At 45.9% G+C, this 17,335-nt stretch overlaps 1 protein-coding gene across 1 annotated transcript; it reads right to left on the reverse strand.

Annotated features, from left to right (window-relative positions):
• Positions 1 to 3,155: 3,155 nt before the first annotated feature.
• LOC142775510 (uncharacterized) lies at positions 3,156 to 3,638 on the reverse strand. The gene has a single exon (XM_075876949.1). It carries the CDS (start codon positions 3,636 to 3,638, stop codon positions 3,156 to 3,158), a length of 483 nt encoding a protein of 160 aa, XP_075733064.1.
• Between the last annotated feature and the right edge of the window lie 13,697 nt (positions 3,639 to 17,335).

Here is a 17,335-nt window from a genome sequence, read left to right on the forward strand (position 1 = left end):
GTTTTCACTCTCTCCAGACGCAATACTAACGTTTTTTGACGACATATGCAGTGTAACATGAAGATTTTGGGCTAATTTTTTTCTGAATTTTTTCTTTCGTGCGTTTTCATATAAATAAATGCATATACATATACAGTGCATGACATCGACGCCAACGTCGACGCCGACGCCGGCGGCAAAATTCAGCCGAGAGTGTCCATATAAGTGCTATCGCAACAAAAAGGCCCAGACGATGTTTCACGACAAAGGAGGACCTAGCCATTTTAGGACAAGTTACAGCCGCAAATTTTGGCGACGACAAACTAGATTGAAGTACTAGAAAATATATAACCAGTCCTAGGCCAAGTAAGGTAGCGGCGCATCACACTCAGTGGTCTGAAAGATTGCGTGGACCTTTTAATTGGCTACTGAAGGCAAAAATACATCACAAATTGAAAAAAATAAGTACCCCTATCAATTTATTGTTCGCTCAGATACGATTTAACCACAAGTTCATGTTCACAATCATACGTCGTAGCAAGGCTGCTTCGTAACACCTTTCGTCTCATGTAGCTGAGATGCTATCCAAGCATTTTATGCCCCTGACACACGGGCACCCTGAAGTCCTTTAGACAAGGGGACATCTTTCAGAAAGGTGTTTGGGCGCAGTGACACCCGACAATTTATTAACTCCTTTCCGGCAAAGATCCTTTTCGCAAAAGCAGATCCCGCATCTACTTTTCTGGCAGGAAGGGAGTACTCTCGCATACAGTGTGCCTAATTTATCAATAGAAGAAAATGTGTCGCAACACTGTGGTGCCCTCTCAGTATTTTTTTGCGCTGAGAAAATGTTTTCATTTTCAGCAGCAGTGCGAGTTGTTGAAAAGTGAAGGCCTATAGTCTGTCCATACTCTCAAACACCGGCATTACGTCACTAGTGCGATCATGTTAGGGTTGGCAGTGGCAGTTGCTGTGCCGGGGACGTAGTATCTTGTTACAATGGAGTCGGCTCAGTCGGTGAAGAAAAAACCGCGCGTCCAGTGGACTGAAAAGGATACCTGGGCGCTGATAAAGCTATGGGAGGACCATTTGGACGCCTTGCGAGGGCAAATGCGCAACGTTGGAGTGCACCAGGCGATTGCCGAGAGCCTCACCGACTCCGGTATTCCCCGTACATGGGCGCAAGTTCACAGCAAAATTGACAACTTGACACCGACATTCAGGTAAGACGGTCACTCACGCTGCGCGTTGTCGCGCGTGTCTCGCTTGCTTGTTTAGTGTGTGTTAAGATCGGGCCTGTAAAACCCGACATGCATGGGCACCTCGCATATCGAGAAACGCGGGACTCCACGGTACCTGCGAGTGCGCGGCAACAGATACTCAATGGCGTCCCTACCATGCGCGGTCCGCGTCCCACAAAAACGCTTGGTGATAAGCGCGTCGGGTGTGCACTCGGCTTTCTCTGACCTTTGCTGGCACACTCTTGTCATGTGAAGGCGCGTCTCTGCGCTCTTTTAAAAAAAAAACTGTATAAATACGTATATTAAACGTGTTCACTTCGTAAGAAGCGGTACAAGTGTCTTTATGTGCCGGAAACTGGGTTACAGCCTTTACCCCGCCTCGAGTCACATGAGTGTTTATGCTTGAGAAGTAACCAAACATTGTACCGCTCAGGCCGAATTTTCAAGATCGGTGCCCTGAGTCGTGTACGAAGCATGTTGCTAGGTGCCAGCTGTATTGTATCACCTGTAAGCGAAGGTAGCAACAAAATTACAAAAAACGTGCATATGTTGTATTTATATATTTCTGTGCTGGTCATGATATAATGGGGCCTTCCTATGTTGCTTGATAACTGAAAGCGACTGTGATCTTTTTTTCTTAGAAAAATTGAGCGAGAGCTAACAACAGGCTCTTCACCACCAACGTGGCCCTACTATAGTGAACTGAAGAGGTTCATTGGATGCCTACCAATAAATGATCCATCCCTCATGGAGGAAAGCTGCTGCGACACCAGTAGCGACACTGTTGAGAAGGTGTGTAATGAACAAATCACCATTGTGCACTTTTCCTGCAATCACTACAAGTACTAGTGCACTTACACCAGTATTATTGTATAAGCTGATGTTTTGAACTAATTGTACTCGCAGAAGTTTTAAATTTACCTGAAATTATATAATATCATGTATCATGGCTTATGTAAATTAATGTCTTACCGAGCAATATTTACTAACACATGATTATTTTCGCATGTGACTGCATTCTCTATTGTTCTATAAGGCTAACGATGATCACCAAGTCCTCCACCGACATCTAGAACTTGTTCCTGTTTGGTGTGTAATTGTCTAATGAAGCTTAACGTTTTTGAATGTAAAATTGTCTGTTTTAGCCGCAAACGTACTGCATCTACATTTTGTACCAATAAACAACACAAATATATACATGATACATGATGAAGATATCTTGGTGTTTACCTAACTTCTACCGTTTCGTGATCCGCTCACATTGAATGCATATGCGCCAATGCTTCCAGATCATTTGGCTACATGCGCTTCAAGTCGCATAATTCTGCAAATGATATTCTAAACTAGCCTACATACCATTTGTATGACCTCAGCCTGAATATGCAGCATCGGTCAATGTTGACCAGCATCATGAAAGTTTATCCTCGTTTGTGCTGTTCATTTCATCAATATAATTATTAAGAGTTACAATTGCAGTGTGCTGCCTCTCAGATAAATTTTCTTTTTTGTATGATCTTTGTAGCTGTTTTCATTCAAATTTTTGCAGCTGATCTACGAAATGGAGAGCGGAGTCAGTTCCGAGGCTACTGAATCTAACAGCCCGCCAGTGTCAGGAACACCAACTGAACAGACACCACCACCTGCAACCACCACGCAGTTGACTCAGAGCCCTGCAACAAGTACGGCAGCACGGGCAGCAAGGAAGCGACGGCGGCCACTGAGCGCAGCGTGTGAATTTCAAAAAGCTATGCTGGCTGAACAAAAAATGCTACGAGAGCAGCTGGAGCGGGCTCAGCAACCCGAGGTGGAGCTAAGATCAAAACACCTCCAGCTTCAAGAAAAGCTTGTAAATGCCTTCGTTGGTTTCATCAATAAAACGTGAGGCAGAAAAACTGTCACTCTTTTTATTTACAAATGCCAGCGCGAAAAAAAAATCTAGGAGCGGGCTGCCTGGGTCTGCATCCCCTGGCTGAAGTGGTCCACAAGTGCAGAACGCGCACTGACTGCATTCCCAATCTGTGAATTGCTGCTACGTTCTGGTTCGGGCAGGTGGGAGTCAGACTGCTTAACTTCCTGGAGCCATTGAAGCTGAACATCATCGCTGAAATGCTCGCAAATGTTGTTGAGCACACAGCATGCGCGAATCACGAGGTGAGCATTTGCAATGTCGCATTCCATTCTCTTCGATGTGAAGCGAAATCTTGCCTTAAGCGTTCCAAAGGCGTTTTCTACCACACGTCTCTCTCTGCTGATTTGGTAATTGAAATTTTTCTGCTCTGCACTAAGTGGGGTGTTGTGTCCAAATGACTTGATGAGGTCAGGTGTAAGTGGGAAGGCCTGGTCACAGAGCACCAGAGGTGGCACGGCAACGCCTCCTATTGTAACAACTGGAGCCTTGAAAAGTGGTCCCTCAACCATGCCGGAGAGGCTCGACATTTGATACACATGAGAGTCGTGGCATCTTCCAGGGGCACCAACATTTATAAACCTGAAACGGTACTTGTGGTCTACAAGCGCCAGGAGAATAATGCTTTACCTGTAAAAATTCACACAACAGTCATTAACACAAGAGTCAAAGTCAGTAAGAACACTTCTCTGGTTTAAAAAATGCTTGCGATATTGACATAAATATATCAATGTGGTGAGAACAAATAATGAACAGATTGCTAAGGCACAAGGGTGAAAGAATGGGCATGTTAGCTTAGACCATTCAGAGGTGGATGTCGTATACACACATACGTCTAGATAGCAGTACATACATCGGGTAAACTATCTCGATCACAACTTATGGTCGTCTTGGTTAGTATAACGCTTCGTAGCATTTTAGGGCTTTTGCAAGGTACTATTGCCAATTCTCATTTGATGTTTCTAATTATGAGAACATTTTTCAGCGGCTTGAAGGCCTCAATGTGATTTGCAACAAGCTTCTCGTTTGACGACACTTACTTGCGTGCACAAGTAAGTTTTTTTCTGAGTAGACTTTGTTGTTTTCTTGAAATCTTGTACTGAAGATTTCTTCAATGGATCCCTGTAATTTCAAAAAACATGCGTGGCTGCACATTCTATGGAGAAACTGACGTTGCTGGAGACCAATTTGTGAGTCATATAGGCAGCTTGTAACTTATAATTCGCACAAAAGGAATGGTTCACATGCGGATGTTTCACATGTTCACATGCTGATTTCTCGGATGTTAGGTGCGATGCCTTACACGCGAACGTTAATTACCAAAGTAGCCAAATCAACTTACCACCCCTTGTAGTTATAGTAATCAGTGGCATGTTCTTGTGGAGGCGAAACTGGGAAGTGGGAGCCGTCGAGGGCTCCTACAGCTGGGGGAAAGTCACTGACGGCCATGAATTCCCGAATGTGTTCGGCCATCTCAGATTGACTCAGCATCTTGATCCAGTCGCTTTCCAAGACAGAAACGATGCCTTCGCAAAACTCCTTGTAAATGCCGTTCACCGTCGATCGCCCGACGCCGAAGACACTGGCTATGACTCGGTTCTCTGCCACGGAGCACAGTTTGAATAAGCCGAACGCCACTACCTTTTCAACCGCAATGCACTCGCGCATATTAGTTTTGACCCTGCCTAGCGAAGGGCGTAGGCTGTCCGCAATGAAGTGGAAGGTGGCTGGGCTCACTCGAAAACACTGCTTAAAGTGGCCGTCACCTAATAACGGCAATGTGTCTTCGAACCAGAGTTCGTTGCGCACATAGGCCCACCTTTCGCGGTTGATGGCTCGGGGGGACAGTGCGAAAGCAGTCAAAATGAAGCTGTTCATGACGAGTCTTTCTTTGAGGCTCATCACTCTTGCCTTCGCAGCGTTTAGCTCATCTTCGATGGAGCCGAGGGCGACAAGAGTCAGGCCCACCTACACTGTTGCTTTATCCCTGTCTCTGCGCTGAGACATCGCTGGACCACGATGAAACGCGGCACGCCGTCACTGACCCAGCTGAACGCAGCCATGTAAAAAGCACGGCAAAAAACAAAAACAGCAAAACACCAACTGTTCATAGTTGCCAGACAAACTTAAGTTACTGCTAAAAACACAAAAAAGCGAAAGAAAAAACAGGTATGCTCATTATAAGCCACCAGACAATAAAAAAAACGGTTTTATGCTCCGGCGTCGCTGAATGTGATGCACATGCGCAGATTCTCTTTAAAATTTCCAATTTTGCTGCCTCCACAAACCGCGCCATTTTTTCTACAGCGTTCTACTGAGGCACCACCTAAAGCAGTAGTCCGGTGCTGTGTGTCATCAGTGCCACTCCTTTCTGCAAATGGTCCCCTTAGGCGACAAAAGGGGTTTACTTCAAAGTACTTTACTTTTGCCGTGTGTAACGGGTATTAGAGAGAAGCAGGACTGCTCTGAGAAGCACACATTTTGCTTTGCAGCACGGGAACAGAAGAACACTTTGCTGAGAAAGAACAAACACTGCAGCACCTCTCTGATAATGTCAGGTATGTAAATTGCAACCACAAAGTAGCACCAAGAAGTTCAGGTACCTGTGGTCGCAAAACAATGGCAGCAGCTGCTTCCTGTTTGCCGATGCCGTCAAAAAAGAAGAGCGTACAGATGCGCCAAGAAGTGCGCCAAGGTAAGGACACCAGTGAAGCCTCATATTTCTATGAAATCGCTAAACTGCTTCTAAGGTCGACTAAGGTTATATGATGTGTGATATCAAGTGTGGCATGTGCGAATGAAAATTACACTTGGAGCACTTCCTACAGTATTATTGCCCTAGCACACAAGCAAAAGCTGAAAAACAATTACGTATTATTGACGCCATGCCTACTGAATCTATACGTTTGTATAGCGACAGTCTTGGAAAGCAGTAATCTTTCGCTGAACTCAAGCAGCAGATGCATTACCACAAACACACCTAACTAATCCATGTAGTTTTTAATTGTCGTTGCATACGACGAAAATCTGATGGCATTATTTGTGGTTCTTAGTGAAAGCTAACAAGTTATTTAATACTATTTTACACTACCTACAATGCAGACAATAAGTTATCAAAGTGTTATTACAATGAAGCTTGATTGTATTCCTTCAATACATTAGTTAGCAATCCTGACAGCGATGTAAGGTTATAATGAAAATTTATTCTCTTGTGGTGGGTTCCTGCTGTTCCAGAGTTGATATGTTGGGTTTAACGCCCAAAAACTACCATATGAATATGAAAGAAACCGTTGTGGAAGGCTCCTGAACTTTCGACCACCTGAGGTTCTTGGAGATGCTCTCAAATCCAAGCACACCAGCCTACAACAATTCCGCCTCCAACGGAAATCCAGTTGTCGCCGCCGGGATGTGATCCCGCGACCTGCGGGTCCTCAGCCGAATACCTTAGCCACTAGACCACTGCGGCGAGGCTGCTGTTCTAGAGTTGTAATTGAATGTGCTTGTGTGCATTTATTTGGCGTCTTCCCGTTTTCTATTATGCATTACAATCAGGCGACAATGCTGCACTGCTCTCCCTCTCAATGACAATCCCATTCATCGCCGCTGCTTTTTACCTAGCAGTAGAGCAGTGCCCTGAGGGGGAAGAGAAGTCATGGGAGTAGCAGCAACAGCAGCAACAACAAAAACAACAACCGCAACTGCAACAATAACATCAACAATAACAACAGCACTAGCAGCAACAACAAGAGCAGTGGCAGCCACAACCACCATCTCTGCAGTTAGGGAAAGGCTCTTACAACGATGACTTGAGGTAAAAGAGTTGAAAGACGGGCTATAGCTGGTATATATTTATTATGATGTCTTAGTAACACCAACACACAGGACAAAAAAGGACACAAACAAGCGCCTATTTTATCTTTTTTTCTGTTTTTTTCTAACAAGCTGTTATAGTGCGTAGAGGTAAATATTGAAGAATTCTTTATGCCATGCCGCAACATGATACAATGTTGCCGTAAGGAGCAGTACGAATGAACATGAAGTATCTGCAGTGTATACAAGCAGTATACTTGCCTATTTGGTTAAACAATTTTCAAAATTCCGAAATTCTTATTTTGCTAGCATATTGGTAGCATATCACTAGCGCATGTAAAATGAACATGGTATGTAAGCATAGTCTCGTGAATTGTTCTTTGTAGAGGTATTTTGAGACAAGTGTTACATCACTCAAACGTTATGTAGGACAACACTGTGGCACAAGGTATGCCCATAGCACACCATCAGTCTTTATAACCTGCAAAGTGAAAAGAACGAACATATTTTTTTAACATGCATAAGTCAGAGCTTCGGTAGAGGTTTATATGGTCACGTGCTTGGGACGTTGAAAAAAGCACAAGCTCCGTAATAAGCTCTATTGTGCACGTCTTGTGCGTATTCTTAACAAAATGGTTGAATATAGTCGTGTATCTTCTTGAACAAAGGTGCGGTTTGCGCTAAGCATTGCGGGAAGTCTTTGTGGGTGTAGACGAAATACAGCGAAAGTGAAGGAGGAAACGCGTTTAGCAGTATGGTAGCCTGCAAAATGTGAACCTCCCATGCCGACCAGTAGTCAAAATGTAGGCAGAGTGTTTTACAATAAACGCTTGCATTGATAGCACTGTAAAAGAAGATTGTTTTGTTGCTGCCACACTAGAGGTTTTTCTGTCTGACGAGCAGTCCATCAAGCACTCAAGTCACTGAAGACACTGTTGTGCCGGGGTTGAACGAACCGCGACACCGACGAAGACGTACCAAGTGCTGCAGCACGCCGATGATGCCATCCTCAGCCACCCACGACTTCGGCGCGGAGCGCCGAAAGAAAGAACGTCCATCTCGAACAACTGCTCGGCGCCAACTGCCTTATTTACAACTGTGGACACGCACGCCTCATATGCACTCTAGCAGTGCATGTCACAATTCATCGCTGCCGTGGGGCAACTAAAACCAGAAAACGAGACTGAACCGAACAGCACAAGAGAACACTATCTCCCACTAGAAAATCGAAAAAGACACTCAAGCGGTGGAGAAAGCACTAGGCCGGACTCAGCGTTTGTGGTTGTAGCCTCATTATAGGAAGTAACATCTTCAGCTGTAGCAAGACTTTCCGCAAAAAGTTTCGGTTCAACCGACTCGGTCGTTGGTTAAGGCTCAATATTAACGGTGTCACATGATGTATGGCTACCAGCTACACCTACTGGAAGGTCCTCCCCCTTGAGAACGAAATGTGTGAACAGCAATGAGCAGCGCGAGGCAGGCTGTGGAATCGAGTTTCAGCAAAATTTCCGGGATTTTTTTTCAATGCCAAATTGAAAAATCTAAAAACCTTTCCATCAGGATGTAGAAAAGATGTATAAAGCAAGTGCATTGGCGGCAAAATGTCACACTTGCCTATATGGTGCACAGGTCTCCCACCACTTTGACCTAGAACTGCCTGCCACACAGGTGCCGTTAGTTCGGGAGGCGATCGCCGGGCTAACTCCAAGGGCCGAAGTATCGGCCCCCCGAACCGCACCACGAAAGCGTGGACAATTTAGAAGTGGTCCTTTTTGGCGCGCCAGCGGACGCCGGCTGTGGCCCAAAGAACAAGTCAGAGCCGAGAGTTGATAAATAAAACAAAAATTATATTCTCAAAAATGGCTGATCGAAAACAATACACAAGAATTCACACTCCACAATAGTTGAGTACAATATGTCACCAATCAAACAACGTACTACACAGTACAATCAGCCACACTCGAAACAACGGACACAGACAACGATACGCACTACAATGCAGTCGCATGCATTGAACAACCAAGACACTTAAAGACTAAAGAGATAGAAACCCCATCCAGTCCAAAGTTCTTGGAACAAAAGTCTGGATGATACTCTTCTGAGAATCACTCACTCAAAGTCCCGCGTTGTTGTCGTTCCGCAGCCCTCGAAGTTTCTCTTCCAGGAAACCTCGCCGAAGTTTCTCTTCCAGGAAACCTCGCGGCTTCAATTGGCCACTCTCCAAGCTTCAAACTTCGTCGCCGGAAACACGTCGGCTTCACACACGCAGCTGTTGCCACGCGTCTTCGCTCGATAGCCGTAAACCCACACTCTTGCTTGTAGCTCGAGTCGTCACCCCTCAGGTGGAAATCATCTTCTTCTCCTGCTTTGTCTCTACGGACAAAACCTTCGCCGACTACACGGCGGAATCCCTACGCGCTCTGGCGCTAACTTCCGTCTTCTCCTCTGAAGTTTCTCTTCCAGAAAACCTCACGTCTTCTCCTGCTTTGTCCCTACGGATAAAACCTTCGCCAACTACACGGCGGGATACCCTACGCGCTCTGGCGCTAACTTCCGTCTTCTCCTGATCTCTCATCTCCGCTGCTCGGTTAAATACCTTCCGCGCGACATTCCAGAAAGTTCTCCTCTTTTCGTCGGCGCGATACGCAGCGAAGGCTGGGGAGAGGCGCGAGACGGTACGAGGGCCGTCCCCGACAGATGACTCAACCCGGCATAACACACCCCTTTCCTTCTAGAAATTTCCAGTGCTTGCTCGGCCGCCGTTGTGGGTGAGGAGGTTCATCGGCGAAGCCACGCTTCCGAGGGGATAGCGTCGTGCGCCCGGGGAGCCTTAGATGCTTGTTTTCTCTTTTCTTTTTTTTTCGTTGACCTCGCCGCATCTCTCCCGCGCGTTATCGCAAGAAGTTGGCGGCGCGCCCATTTTGAGCGCTCGTTCTGTGACACTGCCCCCCACTTTAAGAATATTATCTCATAATATTCAAAATCACACAAACGAGCGCGAACAGTCCCCACACTCTCAAAGACTGTAACATAGTCCGTCGCTCATGACACGTCACATTCACAATATATCTCTCAATACAATTGTACATTGTAATTCAATTACACAACACATGAAATATAACCACAAGCACATGAGTACAACACTCCACCACACATTCCCAATAATACAAATCTACAAAGTTCTCTCATTACAACAATTGTACAATACTATACATCACATCACAGCACAAACACTTCGACACTTGTGACACAGGATAACACAACATTAACACAACATATGTCACTCAGCACTGCCCAACACATTATGATTCGACCTCAGCACTTATCCTGTGTATTTTGAGCTGCGCTTGCGTTCTTTCTTGCGGTGCTCGCTCGATCTCTTCTTGTTTTTCCTCATTCTTTTTCGGCGAGCCCTTTCCTATGACGATATCTGAGGCGGTGTCTCCGCCATCGTTGTCACTTCCGACACCGTTAACGGGTCATAACGTTCAACGGGTCATGTCTGTTTATTTACCAGCTCGTTCATGTCACGGCATTGGGCTTGGCTGGCCAACTCCGTCACCATTACACTGTCGGTCGGTTGGGGTCGTGCCGACGTACGTCCAGCGGCCCAGCACGTGAACTCATTCAACACGATCGTCTTCTCATTCGCTGTCTCTTGCGCCGCGGCTTAACCTTGGGCTCTAGTGAGATCCGTCACGGCATGCTCCTCCACTGTATCTCGTGGTTGGTGGGTTGGTGAGGGCTCTATCTTAGGGTCTTCTCCCAAACATTCTGGATCATTCGGTCCTCGCGCCCCGGCGATGTTTCCGATGACAAGGTCGTAAAGGGGGGTCGTCATGCATAAAGCAGTAACGTTCCCGCTGAAGTACGGGGTTTCAACCTCAATCTCTGCTTCGGGAAGCATCCGAAGCGTATGCTCAATTAGGCAAACCAGTTTTGTTTTGCCTGTCAACTCACTTTCCCGTACCAAATTTCTCCGCACAATAACCGTGGAGCTACCGGTGTCTCTTAGAACCGTAATCTTCTTGCCCGCAACTTTTCCAGGCAGCGTTGGCATTCCCTTCACGCCACCGGTTGGCTGTATTGACATTACAGCACCCACATTAGGAATTTTCTCCCCATTTTTCAACTCTACGAATCCATTGGTGACGGCATTATTACGTGATTTCGGTGCCGCTTGCACACAGGATACCTGGTGTGTTTGACTCGCTCCGTTTCGACAAGCGTCTGCTTTGTGCCCAGTCTGACCACACTTGAAACATTTTACTACCGTAGGGCTCGTAAAGTTAGTACTACAGTTGCTCGCGCGATGACCCACTCGGTTACACAAAAAACATCGCGGAACACTCTCCGGTGCACGCTTCTTTTGTTCGGGTGCCGAATTTTTCGAATCTTCGGGACACTCTTTCTTGACCTTGGCCAAATTAGTTCCACCTTGCGCTTCCAAGAATTGATCAGCCAATTCGAGCATGCCTTCAAGTGACTCAGCCTTCCTCTCTTTCAAGTACAGCGACAGACTTGGGTGGCAACTAGTAAGAAATTGTTCTCTAATTAGGAGCTCTCTAAGTTCATCGTACTCCTGCGCTGTCCCTGAAAGTTCAATCCATCTGTCGAAATAATGGCTAAGTCGGGCGGCGTACTGCGTAGCCGTCTCACCATCAGCTGGCTTTCCTGTCCGAAATCTGTCCCGGAATCCTTCCACAGTAAATCTAAATCGCTTCAGCAAAGCAGCTTTCACCTTTGCATAGTTGGCTGCATCGGTCGGCGTCAGCCTACCGTACACACTGAGCGCTTCACCACTCAAGCAGGTACTCAAAGCAGTTGCCCATTGATGTTCCGGCCAATTCTGGCTCCTTGCAATTGTCTCAAATCTGTGAAGGTACGCGTCAAGGTCGTCCTTCCTTTCATCAAACGCTACGAGCAGCTTGCTTGGGTTCAAGCGGAATCTGTGGTCCTCCCGTTCGCTGCTTTCAACTCTAGCTTAAACAGGAGTTTCACTTCGCTGTTGCAAACGAAGCCGCTCGAGTTCTATCTCGTGCTGTCGCTGCCGTTCCCTTTCCTCTCTTTCTTCTTTCGCTCTCTCAGCTGCCAGTCTTTCTCTCTCCAGCTCCAACTTCAATTGCTGCTCTCTTTCTTCTCTCGCCCTTTCGGCGGCCAGCTTTTCTCTCTCCAGCTCCAACTTCAATTGCTGCTCTCTTTCTTCCTTCAGCTGTCGCTCCTTTGCCTCTCTTTCTTCTTTCAGCTGTCGCTCCTTTGCTTCTCTTTTTTCTATCGCCCTTTCAGCTGCCAACCTCTCTCGTTCCAACTCAGCTGCTTTTTCTTCCTTGGCTCTCTCAGCTGCCAACCTCTCTCGTTCCAACTCAGCTGCTTTTTCCGCTTTGGCTCTTTCGACCGCCAGCCTTTCTTTTTTCAGCTCAGCTGCCTTGTCTTCTTTGGCCCTCTCTTTTTCTTCTTTTTCCTTCTGGGTGACCCACTTCTGTAGCTCGGCGCCAGAAAGACCCATCTTCTCACCAAGAGCGACTAACATTTCGAGATCCATTGTGTCTCGCAAATAAAACCTTGCCGCATGCAAAAAGTATCTGCCTAAATCAGTCTATCGGAACACTCCCCTGCACTCGTTAACGAGAACACTGAACAACACACAAAATCGTTCCGATAGCACTATCAACAACTCGAGGCCCTTTCTCACTACTTTGGGCACACTGTGCACCAAAAGGTCCTGTCGCGGACGCCAGATTAATTGCCACGCAGGTCCCGTTGATTCGGGAGGCGATCGCCGGGCTAATTCCAAGGGCCGAAGTATCGGCCCCCCGAACCGCACCACGAAAGCGTGGACAATTTAGAAGTGGTCCTTTTTGGCGCGCCAGCGGACGCCGGCTGTGGCCCAAACAACAAGTCAGAGCCGAGAGTTGATATATAAAACAAAAATTATATTCTCAAAAATGGCTGATCGAAAACAATACACAAGAATTCACACTCCACAATAGTTGAGTACAATATGTCACCAATCAAACAACGTACTACACAGTACAATCAGCCGCACTCGAAACAACGGACACAGACAACGATACGCACTACCATGCAGTCGCATGCATTGAACAACCAAGACACTTAAAGACTAAAGAGATAGAAACCCCATCCAGTCCAAAGTTCTTGGAACAAAAGTCTGGATGATACTCTTCCGAGAATCACTCACTCAAACTCCCGCGTTGTTGTCGTTCCGAAGCCCTCGAAGTTTCTCTTCCAGGAAACCTCGTCGAAGTTTCTCTTCCAGTAAACCTCGCGTCTTCAATTGGCCACTCTCCAAGCTTCAAACTTCGCCGCCAGAAACACGTCGGCTTCACACACGCAGCTGTTGCCACGCGTCTTCGCTCGATAGCCGTAAACCCACACTCTTGCATGTAGCTCGAGTCGTCACCCCTCAGGTGGAAATCATCTTCTCCTGCTTTGTCTCTACGGACAAAACCTTCGCCGACTACACGGCGGAATCCCTACGCGCTCTGGCGCTAACTTCCGTCTTCTCCTCTGAAGTTTCTCTTCCAGGAAACCTCACGTCTTCTCCTGCTTTGTCCCTACGGACAAAATTTTCGCCGACTACACGGCGGGATACCCTACGCGCTCTGGCGCTAACTTCCGTCTTCTCCTCTGAAGTTTCTCTTCCAGGAAACCTCACGTCTTCTCCTGCTTTGTCCCTACGGACAAAACCTTCGCCGACTACATGGCGGGATACCCAACGCGCTCTGGCGCTATTTTCCGTCTTCTCCTGATCTCTCATCTCCGCTGTTCGGTTAAATACCTTGCGCGCGACATTGCAGAAAGTTCTCTTCATTTCGTCGGCGCGATACGCAGCGAAGGCTGAGGAGAGGCGCGAGACGGTACGAGGGCCGTCCCCGACAGATGACTCAACCCGGCATAACACACCCCTTTCCTTCTAGAAATTTCCAGTGCTTGCTCGGCCGCCAATGTGGGTGAGGAGGTTCATCGGCGAATCCACGCTTCCGAGGGGAGAGCGTCGCGCGCCCGGGGAGATTTAGATGCTTGTTTTCTCTTTTCTTTTTTTTTGTTGACCTCGCCGCGTCTCTCCCGCGCGTTATTGCAAGAAGTTGGCGGCGCGCCCATTTTGAGCGCTCGTTCTGTGACATTGCCACGCTTGGAAGTCTACCTAAACACCCGTTATTTTTGTGCTTGTTTATTGAAACAATACAGTCTGCAACACACCAACACATTTTTATTTGTGTGCATGCGGGAATTCTTCTTGCTAGGTCGCCTAATTCATTCCGGAGCTTTTAAAACGCCTGCTCCACACGCTTAACCAAGTCCAGATGTTCCTGTTGTCGATTAGGCACTTTAGGTTACTTCGAAACAAATATGACGAACAATCGTTAAAAACATACTGTACCAGTCATACTTAAAAGCTTAAAAAGGCCGATTTTTATCCTCTGTGCAACTCTAATCGAGAAATAAGACTATTTTGTCAGTCGTGGCACAGGGATTTCAAACGAGGCACATATTATATTTCTTTTCCTTTTTCTTTCTTTCCTTACTCTCGTGTTTAAGTTGTTAAGAACATGTTACCAAAAAGCGTATACACGTGCGTATATAGACCTGCTTATATATACTTGCGTATCGGGTATGAAAATGTAAATCTGCGAAATACGCATTTCAATGCATAGGCACATATTTTCTTGTGTGTACATATGTAAACACATATTGATGCATACAAACTTTCAGTTTTTTTAATTGCAACTGTATTGTTAGCGCGTATTATATTGATTTAAATGTGTCGGGCTTATTATTTTTTAAAAATGTGTTGCAGTTATCTGTAAAGGGGGCAGGACCTCTGCCAAGCTGTACTAGTTTTTAGTACTGTCCCCTCTCTTTCAGGTGCGAAAAGAATTAAAAATTGAATTGAATTGCCTTAAATTTCGCGTTAACTTTCAGCACCCGCCAGCTTTTGCTCCTCCAGATCAAGCCGCATCTCCTCATTGGAAACTTTTTTTAATGTCAAATTCCGTTTGTCGCAGCTCGAATTTATGCATCTGACGCATGGTCAACAACTGTAAACTAATGCTCTGGAAGTATCTGATTCTTTCAAATTTAGGTAAATGAGGTAATTCAGCAAGGCAGTTCACATACGCATATCACGTATTATAACATGCGTGTTCGATGAACTCGTAACACATACACAAGCCTTCTACTCTACGCTATCGCACATAATTTAGTGATGACCAATTTTCTGCTTCACCAGGGGGATCCTTAAAAATGTATAGCACATCCCAGAAATCACTAGTGACCTCTAGTCTCGCAACAACAAAAAATCTCTTTTTAAAATGCTATCATTGCAAGCGTTTATTGTAAAACACTCTACCTACATATTAAATACAGGTGGGCATGGGAGGTTCAAAATTTGCAGGCAACCATACTACCACATATGTCTCCTGCTTCACTTTTGCTGTATTCGGTTTACACCAACAAAGAATTCTCGCAATGCTAAGCGCAAACCGCGCCTTTGTTTGAGAATGTGCATGACAATATTCGACCGTTTTCTAAGAAGACGCACAAGACGTGAATAATAGAGCTTATTACAAAGCTTGTGCTTTCTTCAACGTCCCAAGCACGTGACCATATGAACCTCTACCAAAGCTCTGACACAAGCATGGTAAAAATATGTTTGTTCTTTTCACTTTGCAAGTTATAAAGACTAAAGGTGTTCCAGTGGCATAACTCATGCCATAGCGTTGTCCTAGATAACGTTTGAGTGATGTGACACTTGTGTCAAAATAACTCTACAAACAACCATTGATGAGTTCTTGTTTACATAGGATGTTCGTTTCACATGTACTCTTGATAAGCTACCAATGTGCAAGCAACAAAAAGATTTCGTCATTTGGAAATTGGAAAACCAAATAGGCAAATATACTACATGTATACACCGCAGATACGTCATGTTCATTCATACCGCTGCTTATGGCAAAACTGTACCAGGTGGCGGCATGACATAAAGAGTCCTTCAATATTTACCTCTGCGCACAATAACAACTTGGTAGTGACAAGAAACAGAAAAAAAGGACACTTACAACAGCTTGTTTGTGTACCTCTTTGTGCTGTATGTCTGTGCTACCAAGATGTCATAATAAATTTATACTAACTATAGCCCGTCTTTCAGTTCTTTTAGCTCTACTCGTTGTTGTAAGAGCCTTTCTCATGCTGCAAAGGTGCTGGTTGTGGTTGCCACTGCTCTTGTTGCTGCTGCTAGTGTTGTTGTTGTTATTCTTGCTGCTGCTGCTGCTCTTGCTGCTACTGCAAGTGTTGTTGTTGCTGCTACTGCAACTACTACAACTACTACTACTACTACTACTACTACTACGACTACCACTAATCAACTCCCGGTAACTAGAGTAGCCTGTCAGGTGAAAAACCAGGCAAACCTCTCCAGCTTGCTTTTAAAATATTTCTCTCTCTCTCTACTCGCATGACTCCTCCTCCTCCTCCTCCTCCTTGGGGCACTGCTCTATTGTTAGGTAAAAAGCAGTGGCAATAAATGGGATTGTCATTGAGAGTGAGAGCTGTGCAGAATTCTCTCTCATGATTGTAATGCATAATGGAAAACTGTTTTATTTACAACTGTGGACACAAACGCCTCATATGCACTCTAGCTGTGCATGGCGCAATACATCGCTGCCATGCGGCAATGAAAATCGGAAAACGAGACTCCACCGAACAGCATTACAGAACTATATCTCCCCCTTTAAAGGGTAAAAAGACACTCAAGGGGCGGAGAAGGCACTAGGCTGGACTCAACGTTAGCGGTCCTGGCCTCATTATATGAAGTAGCAGCTTCATGCGCATCAAGACTTAGCGCAAGGATTTCCGGTTCGGCAGACTCGGACGTTGGTGAAGGCTCAATAATGATGGCGTCACCTGGTGTATGGGTACCAGCTACACCTACTGGAAGGTCCTTCCCCTTGAGACCGAAATGTCTGAACACGGAAGCGTCATGCAATACCCTGCCGAGTACTGAGAAGAGGTGGAAGAGCGATGAGCAGAAGTTTGAAGCCTCGAAGCCGAATGCGTTTGAAGCCTCGAAGAAATGACGATACGAGAGGAGTTTCATATATGTTGCCATAACTCAACCGAAAGGAAGTTCGGTGAACTGATTCCGAGACTCTACCTGGTCCGATACCTTTGACGCTTGGCTGGGACACTAACTTTGACTGTGTAGCCTACTCGAGCTTATGGGGGCTTAGGACCATGATGATTGTCTACGTAGTGTTTCATTGCTTGTTGACGGGAAAAGACTATGGCACAAAGTTGCTGAATCAGAGGAACAGAAATATTGCGATGTAAGAAAAATATTTCGAGAGCAACTCGAGGTTGCCTACCAGGAATAAGATGA

The sequence above is a fragment of the Rhipicephalus microplus genome, chromosome X (genome assembly GCF_043290135.1).
Source record: "Rhipicephalus microplus isolate Deutch F79 chromosome X, USDA_Rmic, whole genome shotgun sequence".
NCBI lineage: Eukaryota > Metazoa > Arthropoda > Arachnida > Ixodida > Ixodidae > Rhipicephalus > Rhipicephalus microplus.

Coding starts and splice junctions, on each gene's coding strand:
- LOC142775510 (XM_075876949.1), bottom strand. CDS start 3,638: ATGGTTGAGGGACCACTTTTCAAGGCTCCAGTTGTTACAATAGGAGGC.